The sequence below is a fragment of the Phocoena sinus genome, chromosome 4 (assembly GCF_008692025.1).
Source record: "Phocoena sinus isolate mPhoSin1 chromosome 4, mPhoSin1.pri, whole genome shotgun sequence".
Classification (NCBI taxonomy): domain Eukaryota; kingdom Metazoa; phylum Chordata; class Mammalia; order Artiodactyla; family Phocoenidae; genus Phocoena; species Phocoena sinus.
In genome coordinates this window covers 6,682,468-6,699,621 of record NC_045766.1, presented here as the reverse complement: position 1 = coordinate 6,699,621, position 17,154 = coordinate 6,682,468, and the positions used below count along the sequence as shown (strand labels likewise).

The 17,154-nt window shown below is 42.7% G+C and overlaps 1 protein-coding gene across 1 annotated transcript in view; it reads right to left on the bottom strand.

Moving 5' to 3' along the window:
• Positions 1-3,071: 3,071 nt before the first annotated feature.
• Positions 3,072-17,154, bottom strand: part of EFHB (EF-hand domain family member B) — a 58,361-nt gene continuing 44,278 nt past the window's right edge. The window contains exons 10-13 of the mRNA XM_032631176.1: positions 11,783-11,990; positions 8,426-8,638; positions 6,396-6,577; positions 3,072-3,380 (exon numbers count right to left, since the gene is read on the bottom strand). Coding sequence (XP_032487067.1) covers positions 3,207-3,380; positions 6,396-6,577; positions 8,426-8,638; positions 11,783-11,990 — 777 coding nt within the window. The 3' untranslated portion in view covers positions 3,072-3,206. The remainder of the gene's footprint in view (positions 3,381-6,395; positions 6,578-8,425; positions 8,639-11,782; positions 11,991-17,154) is intronic.

Below are 17,154 nucleotides of genomic sequence, written 5' to 3'. Positions count from 1 at the left end.
GGACACTATAAAACTCTTAGAGGAAAACATAGGAAGAACACTCTTTGACATAAATTGCAGCAAGATCTTTTTTGATCCACCTCCTAGAATAATGGAAATAAAAACAAAAATAAACAAATGGGACCTAATGAAACTTCAAAGCTTTTGCACAGCAAAAGAAACTACAAGCAAGGTGAAAAGACAACCCTCAGAATGGGAGAAAATCAACGGACAAAGGATTAATCTCCAAAATGTATAAACAGCTCATGCAGCTCAATATTAAAGAAACAAACAACCCAATCCCAAAATGGGCAGAAGACCTAAATAGACATTTCTCCAAAGAAGACATACAGCGGGCCAAGAAGCACATGAAAAGCTGCTCAACATCACTAATTATTAGAGAAATGCAAATCAAAACTACAATGAGGTATCACCTCACACGAGTTAGAATGGGCATCATCAGAAAATCTACAAACAGCAAATGCTGGAGAGAGTGTGGAGAAAAGGGAACCCTCTTGCACTGTTAGTGGGTATGTAAATTGTTACAGTCACTGTGGAGAACAGTATGGAGGTTCCTTAAAAAACTAAAAATAGAATTACCATATGATCCAGCAATCCCACTACTGGGCATATACCCAGAGAAAACCATAATTCAAAAAGACACATGCACCCCCATGTTCATTGCAGCACTATTTACAATAGCCAGGTCATGGAAGCAACCTAAATGCCCATTGACAGATGAATGGATAAAGAAGATGTGATACATATATACAATGGAATATTACTCAGCCATAAAAAGGAACGAAATTGAGTCATTTGTTGAGATGTGGATGGATCTAGAGACTGTCATACAGAGTGAAGTAAGTCAGAAAGAGAAAAACAAATATCGTATATTAACATATGTATGTGGAACCTAGAAAAATGGTACAGATGAACCGGTTTGCAGGGCAGAAGTTGAGACACACAGATGTAGAGAACAAATGTATGGACACCAAGGGGGGAAAGCCACGGTGGGGTGGGGATGGTGGGGTGCTGAATTGGGCGATTGGAATTGACATGTATACACTGATGTGTATAAAATTGATGCCTAATAAGAACCTGCTGTATAAAAAAATAAATAAAATTCAAACGAAAAAATTCAGGAAGTAAATACAAATTAATAATAAACATTTTATAATAGCTATCCAAAAAAAAAGCAGGCCAAAGTTAATACATCATATTTGGGGGATGAAGAATTTCATCAGATATGGAGGGTAATCAGATATCGACGATGGGAGGATTCTCTGTAAACTGACTTAGCAAGATTCTTGCTAAAACTGTGCAGTGCAGGCCCAGGAAGGACAGACACAGAAGCCCAAGGTCAAAACCTAATTGAGAAAAGGGTTCAAAGGAGCCTGACTAAAGTTCAGTCAAGGAGCCTGCCTCTGTCAATAGGTGGGTGAATAGACAGATGATAGATCAGATAGATAGATAGATAAATAGATAGATAGATAGGGACATAGATAGAGACATAGGTAGATGGATGGATAGAGACATAGATGGGTATGTAGGTAGGTGGATGGATGGATGGATGGATAGATAGGAAAATAGGTAGATAGATAGATAGATAGATAGATAGATAGATAGATAGATAGATAGATAGATAGATATAGTTAGATAGACAGGGAAATAGATAGACAGATAGATGTAGAAGTGCTTGTAAATGTTCTTTGGGAAGGGCGGGGATCCCCGATCTGTAGCATGTGTTGGTTTGCTTAGTGTAAATACTCTCACTGTAGCTGGTTTCAGGCTACCAACACGGGTTCAGGGACACAGTGCTGGGAAGAAATGCCCACAGTTGACCACAGTGGACAGTAAGAGCAGGCTCCAGCCCACCCCTGCATAATTCTTTGTGCTACTTGTGCAAATCTTCTGTAAGTCTAAAATCATTTCAAAATAAAAAGTTAAAATTTTTCACATAAATTACCTATAAAATAAATGGATTATAAAAATTTTTCCTAGGGATTGGGTAAAGCAATCTTTTGAACCTTAGTTCTTTTTTTTTTTTTAAGTAACAGTAGACTACAGAATAACCACAATATCTAAATTAAAGAGTAATTTTTTTAGACTAATAGACAAAAACCAAACAACAAAATGTTAAGGTCTATCACAGAGAAATACGGGTAGAATACATGCTATTGATCATTCAATTCATCAAGTGATATTGCTGAGAAAGCTTCAGTCATGGATTCAACCCACCCTGGGGCTCTCCTGATGCACAGAAAGAACACGCTGGACTGGGCTCCCACTTCCCCATCACCATCTGGATCTCATCCCGCCCCGGCATCACATTTGTATATCAAAGAAGCGAGGCAAGGGCTTCCCTGGTGGCGCAGTGGTTGAGTCCGCCTGCCGATGCAGGGGACATGGGTTCGTGCCCCGGTCCGGGAAGATCCCACATGCCGCGGAGCGGCTGGGCCCGTGAGCCATGGCCGCTAAGCCTGCGCGTCCAGACCCTGTGCTCCACAACGGGAGAGGCCACAGCAGTGAGAGGCCCGCGTACCGCAAAACAAAACAAAAGAAAGAGCCGAGGCAGGAGGGAGGGAATGATTCAGCACAATTTGCAACAATAACTCTCTAAAGCTACATCTAACAGTGTGGTCAGCTGTGTCCTCTACAGGTACTCCAAGGTCAATATACTTTTCTGGCCATAAAAAGATGTGAAAAGCCACCAGACATCGTGTCGTTGTTGGAACTCAAGTTTTTATTCCCAAAATTCTGCTCCTTGTAATTAATTCTGTTTTCCCCAGATGCTGACAGAGACTTAAAAGCCCATTAAGCTTCAGTTGTGTCACAGTGACACCTAAAGAGAAAAATAACAAAATGTTGAAGTCAAAATTTTGTGACCCTGGTATCACAAACCAGACTTTGAATATCAGGCCACCCACTCAAATGCATAGCATTCTTAAGCATACTAAACATGACAAACTTCCAGCATCATTCTGGGCTATGCCTTTGGTGAGCTTAAAGGTTAACTCCAAGTGCTCGGCAAATTCTTTGGTGCTTTATTGGAAACAAGAAAATAAAGTTTAAAGTCCAAGATCTAATTTATTAGCAACGCAACCAGGCATATAAGCCCTACCACTGTGATTGCTGAATTATAATATCTAAAACCAGAATGGACTGAACAGTTTAGGTGAACACAGATGTAACAGTTCTTTGGTGTAAATGAATGAACACCACAAAGATCACATGGCTGTTTTGCACTTGGTCCAGTCTGCGTACTGTAACTCATTCAGAACATTTCTGATAGTCTCAACACAAACTTCTCCTCTGTGGTGTTTTTTTGATGCAAGATTCCATACATTTTCAAATTCATCCTCGGAAAGCTTGACACCAATTTTACATAATATCTCTGCAATCTAGGGGGAAAAAAAAAACCTTTCAAAGTCAGGCTAATATTTATGTGTTTTTCAGTTTGTATTTTTAAAAACGTCTTTATAATATCTAAGACTATGGACATTTATCCCCAAAAAAGATGTGAGGATGTGTGTGTGTGGTGGGGGAGGAGGACTTATTACGTATAATAAGCCAATATTAAAATTCCAGGACTTTCAGCTCAGGAATCATTTTGCTAATATGAGTGACTATAGCGTGTTCAACTCTATTAGCCAATATATAAAATTACTTTCAACTCCAAGTGTTTCTGTTTATTTTAAAGGGAAGTGGCCAAATTCAAGCAGAAAGGGTAAAAGAGTTAAAGATAGAAGACTTGCTGGATTTGATTTCCGTCCCAGTCACCTCTTATGTATGTTATCTAGACCCCTTGCATATTAGTTTCTCTTCTTTAAAATAAGAATATCTATGGGACTTCCCTGGCGGTCCAGTGCGCTTCCACTGCAGGGGGCACACGTTCGATCCCTGGTCGGGCAACTAAGATCCCACGAGCCACGTGGCCAAAAGATAAAGAACATTTATGGAGTGTCTCTAACTGGCCTGTTGTAAACTTTAATTATAGCTGGGGGTGTGCAAATGTTGCAGAGATAGTGCACGCACGAGCGAGTGAGCAGACTAAAATCTGAGCATATTGAAAACCAGCAAACTTTCGTTATTAATCATCTCTCTGCAGTGATAATTAGTAAAAGAGATAAAGGGAGGGGGGAAACATGCTTTATATGTCCCAGGGAAAATATAAGAAAGGAAAGATAAGAACCAGTAGTGGGAAGAAATATTAGAATGAGTAGAGGGAAGAAAAGATTTGAGGAAAAAAAAAAGAAACTAAATTTAAAAGAGGAAAGACATTTACTATGAAGCATACAGGAGGGAAGCAAAGAGGGAAATGGAAAGAAAGGTTAGACAGTGAATAGGAAAGCCAAAGAAATAGAAGACCTTCAGAATACCTCTATTAAACTAAATCTTAACAATTAAAAGGTCCCCTAGATATGATGTGCCTTGTGGGAAATTAACAATATAATCAAATACACTTGAAATTCAGGAGAGCAGTGCTGTCAGCAGCAGCAGTTACCCAGCAGAAGCACCTCAAGGCACCCGTGCATAGTTGCTATTTTCCTCCACCCAGTGACAGGTAAAGAAAGTCCCTGCAGGGACTTCCCTGACGGTCCAGTGGTTAAGACTCCACGCTTCCACTGTAGGGGGCTACGGTTCGATCCCTGGTCAGGGAACTAAGATCCCACATGCCATGTGGTGCACCCAAAAAAAAATATGTCCCTGCAGAGTGAAGCCCTGAGGTGTGTTCTTGGGCATCCCAGCCCTTCTCCCCTGCTTCCTTCCCAACACTTTGGGAGGCATTCCTACCCTCATTCAGTTTTCCATCCTTGTGTATTGATTAGCTAACACTTTTACGGAAACCCATCTATTCTCAAGGTGACGTTATTACTCCAAGCAGGTCTCTGGGTTCTTTTTTTTTTTTTTTAATAGACTTTATTTTTTAGAGCAGTTTTAGGTTTCTAGAAAAATCGAGCAGAAATTATCTAGAGTTCCCATATGCTCTATCACTTGCCCCCTCTTTTCCCCTGTTAGTAACATCTTGCATGAGTGCGGTATATTTGTTACAGTTGATGAGCCAATATTGCTACATTATTGTTAACCAAAGTCCATAGTTCACATGAGGGTTCACGCTCTGCGTTGCATAATCTATGGGTTTTGACAAATGTATAATATCCACCATTATGGTATCATACAAAATAGTTTCACTGCCCTAAAGATCCTCTGTGCTACACCTATTCATCTGTCCCTTTTTCTCTCCAACCCTCTGGCAACCATCGGTCTTTCTACTTTCTCCATTGTTTTGCCTTTTCTAGAATGTCATTTAGTTGGAATAGTATATGTGCAGGCCTCTGGGTTCTTACTTCCTACCTAGAATTGTGAGATAAAGGATGACTTCCTAGTTAAAAGAATTTTAGGCATCAGGAAACAAGCAGGAGATTTTTGTTTCTTTTGGTGGCCCTAAAGCCCTATTTCATAGGCCCTTTAGAGTGACTGAGGGAAGAGAAAATACAGTCTGCGAAGGTCTCTTCTCTAACCCTCTGTGGTGGATCCTGGGTTCCTTCTTTGGGACCAGCCAGGAGGCATCTTCCTCTGAGTTTCTCCCCTCTTCTCCCCCCACCTCAGTGGGAATGAATCATTGGAATGAATCTGTTACTAAGTTTGCAAGTTTGCAAGCCATCAACTCTGCATGTGAAGTCCCAGAAAGCATCACACGTCTGTTCACATCATTTCTAGCTCTGGATTTGAAAGCTCGAAGAAGCAATTGCTCCCTTGATCACAGCCTGCTTTCCACACAGCACAGATCTAGACAGGCTGCTCTGACCAAGACCTGCCGTTACTCCTCGGCCCTCAGAAACCCAATGGCTATTCTGGCCTAGCCAGTTGCACCTGCTTTATAACAAACCTAGGAAGAAAATCACCTGGGCCATGAAGACCATGTTTACCAAGAGAAAAAACAAGATACATGGGCTGACACGTGGCAACAGGACAGAACATTTTAAATCAGTGCTTGTTGTAGATAATCTGAGATAGCAGCTCGTAAGGATGGCAGAGTGGCCCTCCTCACACTTACTCTTTGGTTATGGAGACCCAAGACTACAAGGGTACTTACACAAGGAAGGGATTGAGCCTCTTTGCTTTTACTCAACGAAGAATAGTGTTGAATATCTTAGGAAAACAGTTTTCTTTTTATACATGGGTCATAGTGAATATATGATGTGAGTGTAATGCTTCTTATTAGAGTAAACTCTACTTCAAGAATTATACCAAATATCACAGCCAAATTGAACATTATCCTCAAGAATCCTAAGGGGGGGGGGAACGGGGTGCTCCTGATGACTTTTGTAATATAAACACTCAAGCAAATAAACATTTCCACCTTTGTGTGTCGTTGGCCTTTCTTTCAACCCTTTTGAAATCACATGTTGTACCTCTTTTTTGGATCTGGTCTTGAAGAAGTCTCTTTCAAACAATCCTTTCTGGCCAAAGATGGTAGGATACAGCAATGAATAGGCATTTCCCTCTTCACCATAATTGGTTCTGTCACTGATACGGCGAATTTGGGGGGCGGGAATATCGGACCGAATGGTTGGAACACCGTAGATGGGATAACCTAGGACATGGATGGGGGAGGAAAACAGACATTCTAAATACAGCCGCCACCAACCATGTGCCTACTGAGCACTGGAAATGTGGCTGGTCCAAACTGAGCTGTGCTCTGAGTGTAAAATACACAATTTCAAAGATGTAGTACCCAAAACAAGAATGTGAGACATTTAATCATTTTATATTGATTCCTTGTTGAGATGATGGTACTTTGGAGATACATATTGTATATAAAATATATATATACTATTTAAAAAAATTTTTTTTTAATTTTGTCTGTGCCACGCAGCATTCAGGAACTTAGTTCCCTGACCAGGGATTGAACCTGGGCCTCGGCAGTGAAAGCACCAAGCCCTAACCACTGGACTGCCAGGGAATTCCCAATATACTATTAAAGTTAATTTCACCTGTTTCTTCTTCTTAATGTGGCTACTAAAATTTTTTAAATATATATGACACCAGGACTTCCCTGGTGGCACGGTGGTTAAGAATCCACCTGCCAATGCAAGGGACACGGGTTCGAGCCCTGGTCCGGGAAGATCCCACATGCCGCGGAGCAACTAAACCCGTGCACCACAACAACTGAGCCTACGCTCTAGAGCCCGCGAGGCACAACTTCTGAAGCCCACATGCCTAGAGCCTGTGCTCCACAAGAGAAGCCACCGCAATGAGAAGCCTGCACACCCCAATGAAGAGTAGCCCCCTCTCGCCGCAACTAGAGAAGGGCTGCATGCAGCAAGGAAGCCCCAACGCAGCCAAAAATAAATAATAAATTAAAACAAAAAGATACATACAACACCAATTGTATTTCTATTGGGCAACACTATTCCAAAGCAAGTAGCAAGCTCTCATCACAACAGAATGTAAAGCATGTCTATGAAATCCAGTTGAGAAAAATATGTAAATCCTTAATCATGGCCTTAGTCCAAAAAAGGGATCTTGACCAATATAAAAGAGTCTTCTAGATTCATCATGCTTGATATTGAGATCTGGGCAGTTATGGGTTGAACTGTACCCTCCCCAGACTTTTATGTTAAATTCCTAACCCTTAGTACCTCAGGAGGTGACCTTATTTGGAAAGAGGGTCATTGCAGGAATAATTAATTAAGATGAGGTTATACGGGAGAAGGGTGGACCCTTAGTCCAATATGACTGGAGTCCTTATAAAAAGGGGACATTGGGACACAGATGCTCACACAGGAGAACATCAGATGAAGACGAAGGCAGAGATCAGGCTGGTGCAGCAGAAGCTGAGTAGCACCAAAGCCTGCCGGCAAACCCCCAGAATCCAGGATAGGGCCTGGAGCAGATTTTCCCTCACAGCACTCAGAAGGAAGCCACCCTGGCAACACCTTGACCTCGGACTTCCAGCCGTCATGAGACGATCAATTTCTGCTGTTTAGCCATTCAGTTTGTGGTATTTGTTATGATAGCCCTAGCAGACTAACAGAGGGGGAATAAAGATGTAAGGAACCATTCTGTAAGAGCTCATCAAATATTTGAAGGCAAATCTGTTTGTAGCTAAGAATCACGTGGTTCAAAAGTCTCCTAGCACTTGGTGAAGTCTGAATTACGACGAGGTCTAACATTCCGGGTTCTGAGCTATGATGGTTTCAGTTTCATTGATACAGAGAGAGTCATTTTACTTGGGTCACCATGAACACTAGTTCAATTCAGCCTACATTTATTGAGCCTTCCTGGGTGCTTAGAATACAGAACTTAATGAAAGGTCCTGGGCTTTGAGAAAGTTAGAGTCTAATAGAGACTGGGGGACAATGCAAGGACAGAGAAAGGACACTCCCCTTCTGTGTTTGTTGATCCTTTTAACACTCCGCAAATAATGTGACATACTCACAAGTAGAAGGAACAGCGCCTACAACTGCATTGATCTCCGAAGAAGTGGTCTTGTAGTGATTAGAAACTTTATCGCTTGGCCTCAGAAGTGTCCGCAGAGTCTTTTCTGAGCTCCCTGGCTCTTTCAAGACAATATCTTCAGGCTTTATCAGGAGAGCTGGTTCAGATTCTTCTACATTAGCCTCAGCAGGGTTTGCACAATCTGGTTTTCCACCTTCAAGCAAAGACAGAAAGGGGGAAATAAAAGTACAGCACAAAGTTACTACCTGGTGCTCACCCTGTAACAATGAGTTTTCCCATTTAGTCTCTTCTTGCTGGTGGAAACAGAGGCTGAGCTGGTGTAGACCCTCCGCTGACACCTGTACCCACTGTGGAAGCACAAGTTCAGTCCAAGGTCATACACCAGGAAATCTGAACAAGGTCTAATGTTTCTGCTCACCACTGCACTCATTTTATGCTAGAATGAAGCTTTTAAATCTGAAACACCAAATGAAAACGGAGAACTTTTTTTTCTTTCCTCTTTTTTAAAATTAGAGCCTATTTTCATATTTGACTTGAACTACAGGATTACCAGAGTTGTTCCTAAGACTGTGCGCTGGGGAGGGACAGGAGAAGAAATATTTGGAGCTGTAAATTCCACACATAACCTGATCGCCGCGGTAGGGAGGGAGCCCCCATGCACTGTGACATTTGGAGAAGCGACGAGAGCTCGCTGTGAGCGCAAGAACTGATTCTATGAATAACTCCCTTCCAATCAGTGTATAAGAGAAAACCCTGTAAGATTCTGTTCTCTTTTGCAGATTTGCTCTGCTGAGTCAGTTCTGAAGTTGAGGAGGAAATTCCTGACACAGCTTTTTCATGTGTCACTAGCTAGCACTAGGCGGCGCTGTGGTCTCTCGAGCGCTGGAGGAACTCAAGGTGCTGGGGAAGGCCCAGCACCGGTTACACAGGCGAAGAGTGCCCCAGTGCCCGATCGGGGTGGCAAACCAGAAAAGACAGACCCATCTAAAGTCTGCACCCCCCGACTCAGCCCCTGCCAATCGCTGCAGTGAAAGCGTCGGGCCCAGTGTTCCAGACCCTCTGGACCCAGTCCCTGCACCCACGAGTGGGTGGGCGCAAAAGGCAGAAATCTGGACCAAGTATGAAAAATAGTTTCTCCGAAAACTGCTCGAAAGCCCCTGCCTTACAGGAAGCACCCCCTTTTCTCCAGCCGTCAACAGTAAGATGGAACTTGATATAAGAAAATTCCTGGCAATACATTCCCGAGTCCCTTCTGACTGACCCACCAGCCACTGTCTTAGAAGAAGAGGAAAACCTCAAGAACTCAGTTGAAAATGGAGCTCAAGTCAGGACCCCGCAACCGGGAACAATTAGAAGAACCACCTGGTTTGAAAGCAGGCTTTTGCTTCATGAATTGTTCCAAGAAGGAAAATACTCTGTCACCCTCTATTTATTTCTGAGAGAACTAGGGTAGAGTTGTTTTCTATAAAAAGCTTCATTAGGTAGAGAAGTTCCTCCTGCTTTCCTAGTGGACAGCAGAGAAAAGCCATCCCAGAAACTGGTAAGGGCTCCCGTGGTCAATAAAGCCCCAAATGTGGTACGGGCTTTGCAGGAATAAAAGTGAAAACAGGAGTATCTTCACGTTTTAGAGGAGAGATATTCCAAGAGGAGATAAGCATGTAGACAATCTTTCAAAAGTTAATCGTCTGTAAGAATCAAGACTTGAAAATTAAAGCAAACGAGGTATCATTATATAACAACTAAATCACAAGAATGTTTGAAATAACACTCAGTGGTAGCAAGATTGGCGTAAAACCTTCTCACCAACGTGACTGATAAAATTGGAATTTGGTACAATCATTTAAAAAAGCAAAATGAAAGAGTTACTTCTGGGACAAAAATAACATTCATAAGAAATGAGATAGAAACAGAAAGCTTTCTGAGAGATGATAATCATTATAACGTCACCCATATTACTTTTTAAATATCTGGAAATAACCTAAGTTTTAAAAAGTGAGGAAATGGCTTAGTCATTCATAATACCTCAGCTTAAGGGAACTGAAAATAAAGTTTACAGAAACCATAAAAGTATCTCTTCATTCCATAGAAATTTGAGAGCTAAGGTTTTTTTTTAGCCAAATAAAAATGGTACAGTCCCCGTGATTTTAGCTATTTTAAAATATTTCCATACATGGACTTCCCTGGTGGCACAGTGGTTAAGAATACACCTGCAAAGCAGGGGACACAGGTTCGAGCCCTGGTCCGGGAAGATCCCACATGCCGCAGAGCAACTAAGCCCGTGCGCCACAACTACTGAGCCTGCGCTCTGGAGGCCGCGAGCCACAAATACTGAGCCTGTGTGCCACAACTACTGAAACCTGTGCACCTAGAGTCGGTGCTCCACAGGAGAAGCCACTGCAATAAGAAGCCTGTTCACCGCTACGAAGAGTAGCCCTTGCTCACCACAACTAGAGAAAGCCTGCATGCAGCAACAAAGACCCAACACAGCCAAAAATAAATTTAATTAATTAATTAATTTTAAAAACAAAGAACAAGCTTATAAAAAAAATTTTCCATATGCTCACTCACATATGTATATATGTATATCTATATATGGTTAGTGATGCAGGAAGATAATGTGTAAACATGAAGATATTTGAATAATAGTAAAGATTATGTTTTTCCTTTTAAAAATTTAACAGATCGGGCTTCCCTGGTGGCGCCGTGGTTGAGAGTCCGCCTGCCGATGCAGGGGACGCGGGTTCGTGCCCCGGTCTGGGAAGATCCCACATGCCGTGGAGCAGCTGGGCCCGTGAGCCATGGCCGCTGAGCCTGCGCGTCTGGAGCCTGTGCTCCGCAACGGGAGAGGCCACAACAGTGAGAGGCCCGCGTACCGCAAAAAAAAAAAAAATTTAACAGATCAAATTCTATTTTACAATTGACTTTTCCTGGGGGAGGGGAGCTAATTTCTCTAAGAAAATGGTTTTCAAACAGCTTTCTGAGGAACTCTCTTTCATATTTTGGGCTTCTGTGTAATTTGTTTTGCTTGTAATTGTTTTCTTTTGAATGAGTAATACATGGTTCCAAACTTAAAAGATACAAAAACATAGATTGAAAAGTGAGTCTTGCTGCCACTTTGACCCTCAGCAACCAGTGTCCCCTCCCCGGAAATAATAAATGTTATCAAATTCTTTCCTAACCTTCCACAGATATTCTATGCATAAAAATAAAAACAAATATATGTATATGTGTGTATCTTTAAATATATAATATTAAAGTTGACAAGAGTCAAACTCCTAAGAAAAAGAAAATACTAAAGTCCATTTAAGAATTTAGCAAGACTTCAGAAATTAAATACCTTTAATAATGACCCTCTCTTCATACTCCTTAAGGGGGGTTTTATCTTTCCAGTTAAGAAAATTTGCAAATTCAAGGTAGTTAATCAGCCCGTCGTTATCCACATCACAGTATTCAAATAGCTGGTCCAGGAGCTTCTCATCTATGTGCACACTGGCCTGGTCACACGCTTCCCGAAGCTCAGCTTTATCTATGGCTCCATCTCCCTTCTGTTAGACACGAAGCAAAAAAAGATGACGTGAGTATTGTCTTCACGAGCAGAGTGGGCAACATCTGTTATTTCCTTTAAGAAAAAAAGAAAGAGCTCTATCACATAAATTCAAACAATCGGTCCTATTTTTCATATAAGGAGAGTCAGATACTAAGCGAGATTGGTCCCCATCGTGTCCATCTGATATGTGCCCGGTAATTTCAACCCTGGTTGGAGTGGAGTGTAGCTCACAGCCTTTGTTCATTTTAATATCTTTCTCATTATTTTATTTTTATTTTATTTATTTTTTTTCTTTGCGGTATGCGGGCCTCTCGCTGTTTTGGCCTCTCCCATTGCGGAGCACAGGCTCCGGACGCACAGGCTCAGCGGCCATGGCTCACAGGCCCAGCCGCTCCGCGGCATGTGGGATCCTCCCGGACCAGGGCACAAACCCGTGTCGCCTGAATCGGCAGGCGGACTGTCAACCACTACGCCACCAGGGAAGCCCCATATCTTTCTCATTAAATCATGTTGTTTACACTCGGGTTGTGAAGGCCTAAGCATGATTCATGCTTGACATTTCATTTGACCAATGTTGTGTAGTTTTGACAGCTTTCTGCAATTTTCAATGCTTTCAAAGTTGGTGTTCCAACTAGGCAGTCAGGGACTTCCCTGGTGGTCCAGTGGTTAGGACTCCACAGTTTCACTCACTAGGGCCTGGGTTCAATCCCTGGTCAGGGAACTAAGATCCCACATGCCACACGGTGTGGGAAAAAATTAAAAAGTCAACTGGGCAGTGATTGTCCTACACTCCATTGCCTGGTGAAAAGAAGAAATTAGGGAAGTGGCTGCAGGCCAAGCACAGAGAGTGGATTCAAAGGCAGCTGCCGCTGGATGTTAACGCTCCCGAGGACAACAGGATTCACTCAGATTCATCTGGGAAGCGGGAGGAGGGGAAGTTTCCACCCCTTTCAGACAACAGTTAAAGACAGAAGCACCTACGCTGAGCGTGAAAGGAGGGAAATTTAGAAAGACTCTGGGCAGAACCCGGCTGATTCACTTGCAGGGTGACGGGCCGGAGCACATAATGCTTGTTAAGGAAGAATGGCCAGAGCTGGGCGTCTTACCACTCAGGCCTCCTGCAGCCCGTCAAGCCAAACTTAGTTCCATCAGAGATGACAGGGAATGGTCCCAGTGTTTTCAAAGTGGGTGCCAGCTGCTATAAGGGAGTTTGGCCCTCTCAGAGAGATTTCCCCGAGATAGTTAAACTCCCAAGGGAAAACATAAATGACTCACCAACCATCAGCTCCTAGACCCAGGGTTAGATTCACAACGCTGGTGAAGACAATCCCCTTGAGAACAAGAAACTGACCCAGTGAATTCTAGAGAAATTCCTGCAGCCAGACCCATAGGCCTGGAGAATGTTCCTAACCCTCATGTTGAAAGAGAATGAGAATTTAAAATACATTATATGGGGCTTCCCTGGTGGCGCAGTGGTTGGGAGTCCGCCTGCCGATGCAGGGGACACGAGTTTGTGCCCCAGTCCGGGAAGATCCCACATGCCGCGGAGCAGCTGGGCCCGCGAGCCATGGCCGCTGATCCTGCGCATCTGGAGCCTGTGCTCTGCAACAGGAGAGGCCACGACAGTGAGAGGCCTGTGTACCGCAAAAAAAAAAAGTAGACTGCTTTATGAAAGTCTCTACTGCCAGCCCAAGTCAACCAAAACTACGAGCCCCACAGCCCTAACTGAAAAGCAAAGGTGGGGTGGTGGGCTGTTGAATCGAGGGTCCCCAAATCTGAAAAAGATGGTGGCGATAATGAAAGAAAATGCTTCTTATTCACTGGGTACAGAGCCACTCCTGCCTCTGCAGCCTTGACGTTTCCCTCCCCCCATACCCCAACCTCAACTGTTCTAAGGAGGACTAGGTATGGGACAAGATCTCCTTGTCCCCAAGGGGGATCACAGGCCACAGGTATCTGTCCCAGTATGTTGTGGAACTTCAGGGGGGTGGAGACTGAAACCACTACGGCTTCATTGGCTGTGGGTGCCAAAGTCGTCACCCTACCGAGTGTGCAGCAAGAAGAGACGTCAGGAATCAGCTGGTGGCGTTTGGGCAGGGTTTGTTCAAAGTGGAGAAGGAAAGTTAACAATATATTATTTCTGTGGCTTCCACTGCTGGATGTGTCAATTGATATTGATGCTTTCCATACCTGTCTTATGAATGTTCACGCACTTACGATCAAGAGAAGCCACATGGAGAGAATGCTAGTACCTTTGGGGCCCCTCAACCCTCATGACCCCTTTGAGCTGCAAGTCTCTATGAATAATGATTTCACCACATAGAGCCGCTGGGCCTGGTTCACTAACCTGAAACCCAATGGTCTTCACTGGTCTGCTGTGGCTTTCAACCTCAGTAAGAGCTAAGGACCGAAAAAGGGCATAGTCACTCTACTCAGTGGGCAGAACTCAAGGTTATTCTCACAGCTCCGGCCAATCCTGCCATTGATGAATCTGTTATATTTTTACTGACTCTTGGACTGTTGCCAATGGCCTGCGTGCTTGGTTGCCACTTGGAAAACTACAGACTGGGGACTTCCCTGGTAGTCCGGTGGTTAGGACTCCATGCTTCCAATGCAGGGGGCATGGGTTCGATCCCTGGTTGGGGAACTAAGACCCCACATGCCGCCTGGCATGGCCAAAAATATAGAAAATTTAAAATTTTTTAATTAAAAAAATTTTTTAAAAGACCACTACAGATTGGAAGATTAAAGACACCTCTTTTTGAGACAGAAAACTATGGACCAACAGAGGAATGGATAAAGAAGATGTGGTACATATATACAATGGAATAAAAACGAACAAAATAGTGCCATTTGCAGCAACATGGATGGACCTAGAGATTGTCATACTGAGTGACATAAATCAGACACAGAAAGACAAATTTCATATGATATCACTTATATGTGGATCTGAAAAAGAAGAAGGTACAAATGAACTTATTTACAAAACAGAAATAGCATCACGAATGTAGAAAACAAACTTATGGTTACCAGGGAATGGGGGGGAAGGATAAATTGGGAGATTGGGATTGACATATACACAGTACTATGTATAAAATAGATAACTAATAAGAACCTGCTGTATAGCACAGGGAACTCTACTCAATACTCTGTAATGACCTACATGGGGAAAGAATCTAAAACAAAAAGTGTGGATATATGTATATGTATAACTGACTCACTTTGCTGTACACCTGAAACTAACATATTATAAATCAACTGTACTCCAATAAAAAAAAAAAGAAAGAAAACTATGGAAACAAATCACGGCTGCTGAGTGAACCATCCAGGTAATTCACATAGATGCCCAGGATAAGGGTCCATCCTCTGATGTGGATGACAGGAATCAAGCTTTGGATTGAGCCTGCACCACCCAGGTTGCACAGTCACTGCCTGGATCCATCCTTGTAGCAGACACGACAATACACGCACCATTAGACAAAGTGCCAAAAAAGCAGTCGACGTTTCTGAGGCAGAGGCTACCACCACATGCCTAACTTGTGACTCCTGCCACAAGCTGACCCATTTGTCTTATGGTGAGGGAGGACACATCACACACAAGGCATTTCCCCATGCTCCTGGCATACTGACTACACGAACCTTTGTCCCCACTCAGAGCTATTGATGGTACATCTCTCTGTTGACACATTTTCAAGTTAGAGAATCGCTATTTCAGTCCAATGAGCCAGCTCCAGACACAAAAGTGTGGCCCGTGCAATTCATCTGAGTCACATGCTTTGCTTTCTGGACCACTTTCGGTCTGACAGTGGTGTGACTTATAGCACAAAGGCTACTCAACAATGAGCTATTAGTCAAGGTATTCAATGAACCTTTTCTGCCCCCAACCATCCACAGCAGTCTGATATTACTGAGCTTTGGAACAGCCTTGCTCACACGTCTTAGTAAACCAGTTTTGTCAATGAATGCAACTGTCCCCCAAAAGGAATCATCCCATCTCAACTACTTCCTGGATAATAGGCAGAATAAAAGGAGCTGGAATTATATATACCTATTTTGAAAATTTGAGACTCTGCTGTGACCATTCTTGGACATGATGAGTCTTTATTTCCCGCCCCCCCCTTTAGATTTTAAGTTCCCTGAGTTAAAAGCCTGCACATTATCTGGGATAATGTTTGATGCGCTGTCAGTGTTCAACAAATAACAGAATTAATCCTCTAAGCCAAGAAGAGTCAGTTAGGAAATCACCGTTTATTTGTTCTGTTTTGTTTTGCTTTTCAATTAAATTAAATCTGGGCATTCAACAGTATAAGATTCTAATCATCAAAAACAATCCTACAGCTGTACTAGGAAGACCCACATCTTATTACCCACTCAGGAAAAAAAAGCTCCTCAAGGGCACTGAGCACTACATTGTACATATTAAAAGTTAACTATTTAGGGGCTTCCCTGGTGGCGCAGTGGTTGAGAGTCCGCCTGCCAATGCAGGGGACACGGGTTCGTGCCCCGGTCCGGGAGGATCCCACATACCGCGGAGCGGCTGGGCCCGTGAGCCGTGGCCGCTGAGCCTGCGCGTCTGGAGCCTGTGCTCCGCAACGGGAGAGGCCACAACGGTGAGTGTTTTTCTTAAGTAATTTAATTCTGAAGAATAATTTTTAAATTACCTGTAAATAGCAATCGGTCTCTACTAAAAACCAGAGAAACAGTTGAATACTTACATTTTCTTTAAACACAACTTTGTGAGAAATGTCATTGATGACTGATTGGTGTTTGTCCCGACATAATTAGTACAAACTTAACTGAGATATTTAACCCACTTTTTATTCACCAGTACATCACAGGTACACAGGCCCCTAATCTAAAATCAGATAAAACGCATGGGCTTAAAATGAATTAGCCAATGAGTGATCAAGATTTTTTCATAGGATAAATATTGTGAGGTGTCACTTTTCTCAAACTGTACTCAACATTGGAATGGAGATAAGAATATTATCCTTTTTTCCTTTTGAGATAAACTAAAATTATTCTGCTCTTTCTTTTCTTCTCCTATCAAGATTATGATGCACTACATCATCACGGGTTTATTTATGAGCTTTTATTTGTTTATGTTAGACTTATTCTAAAACGGTTTGAGGCTGCCTAGAAAAAGAAGTACAATGAGAGCC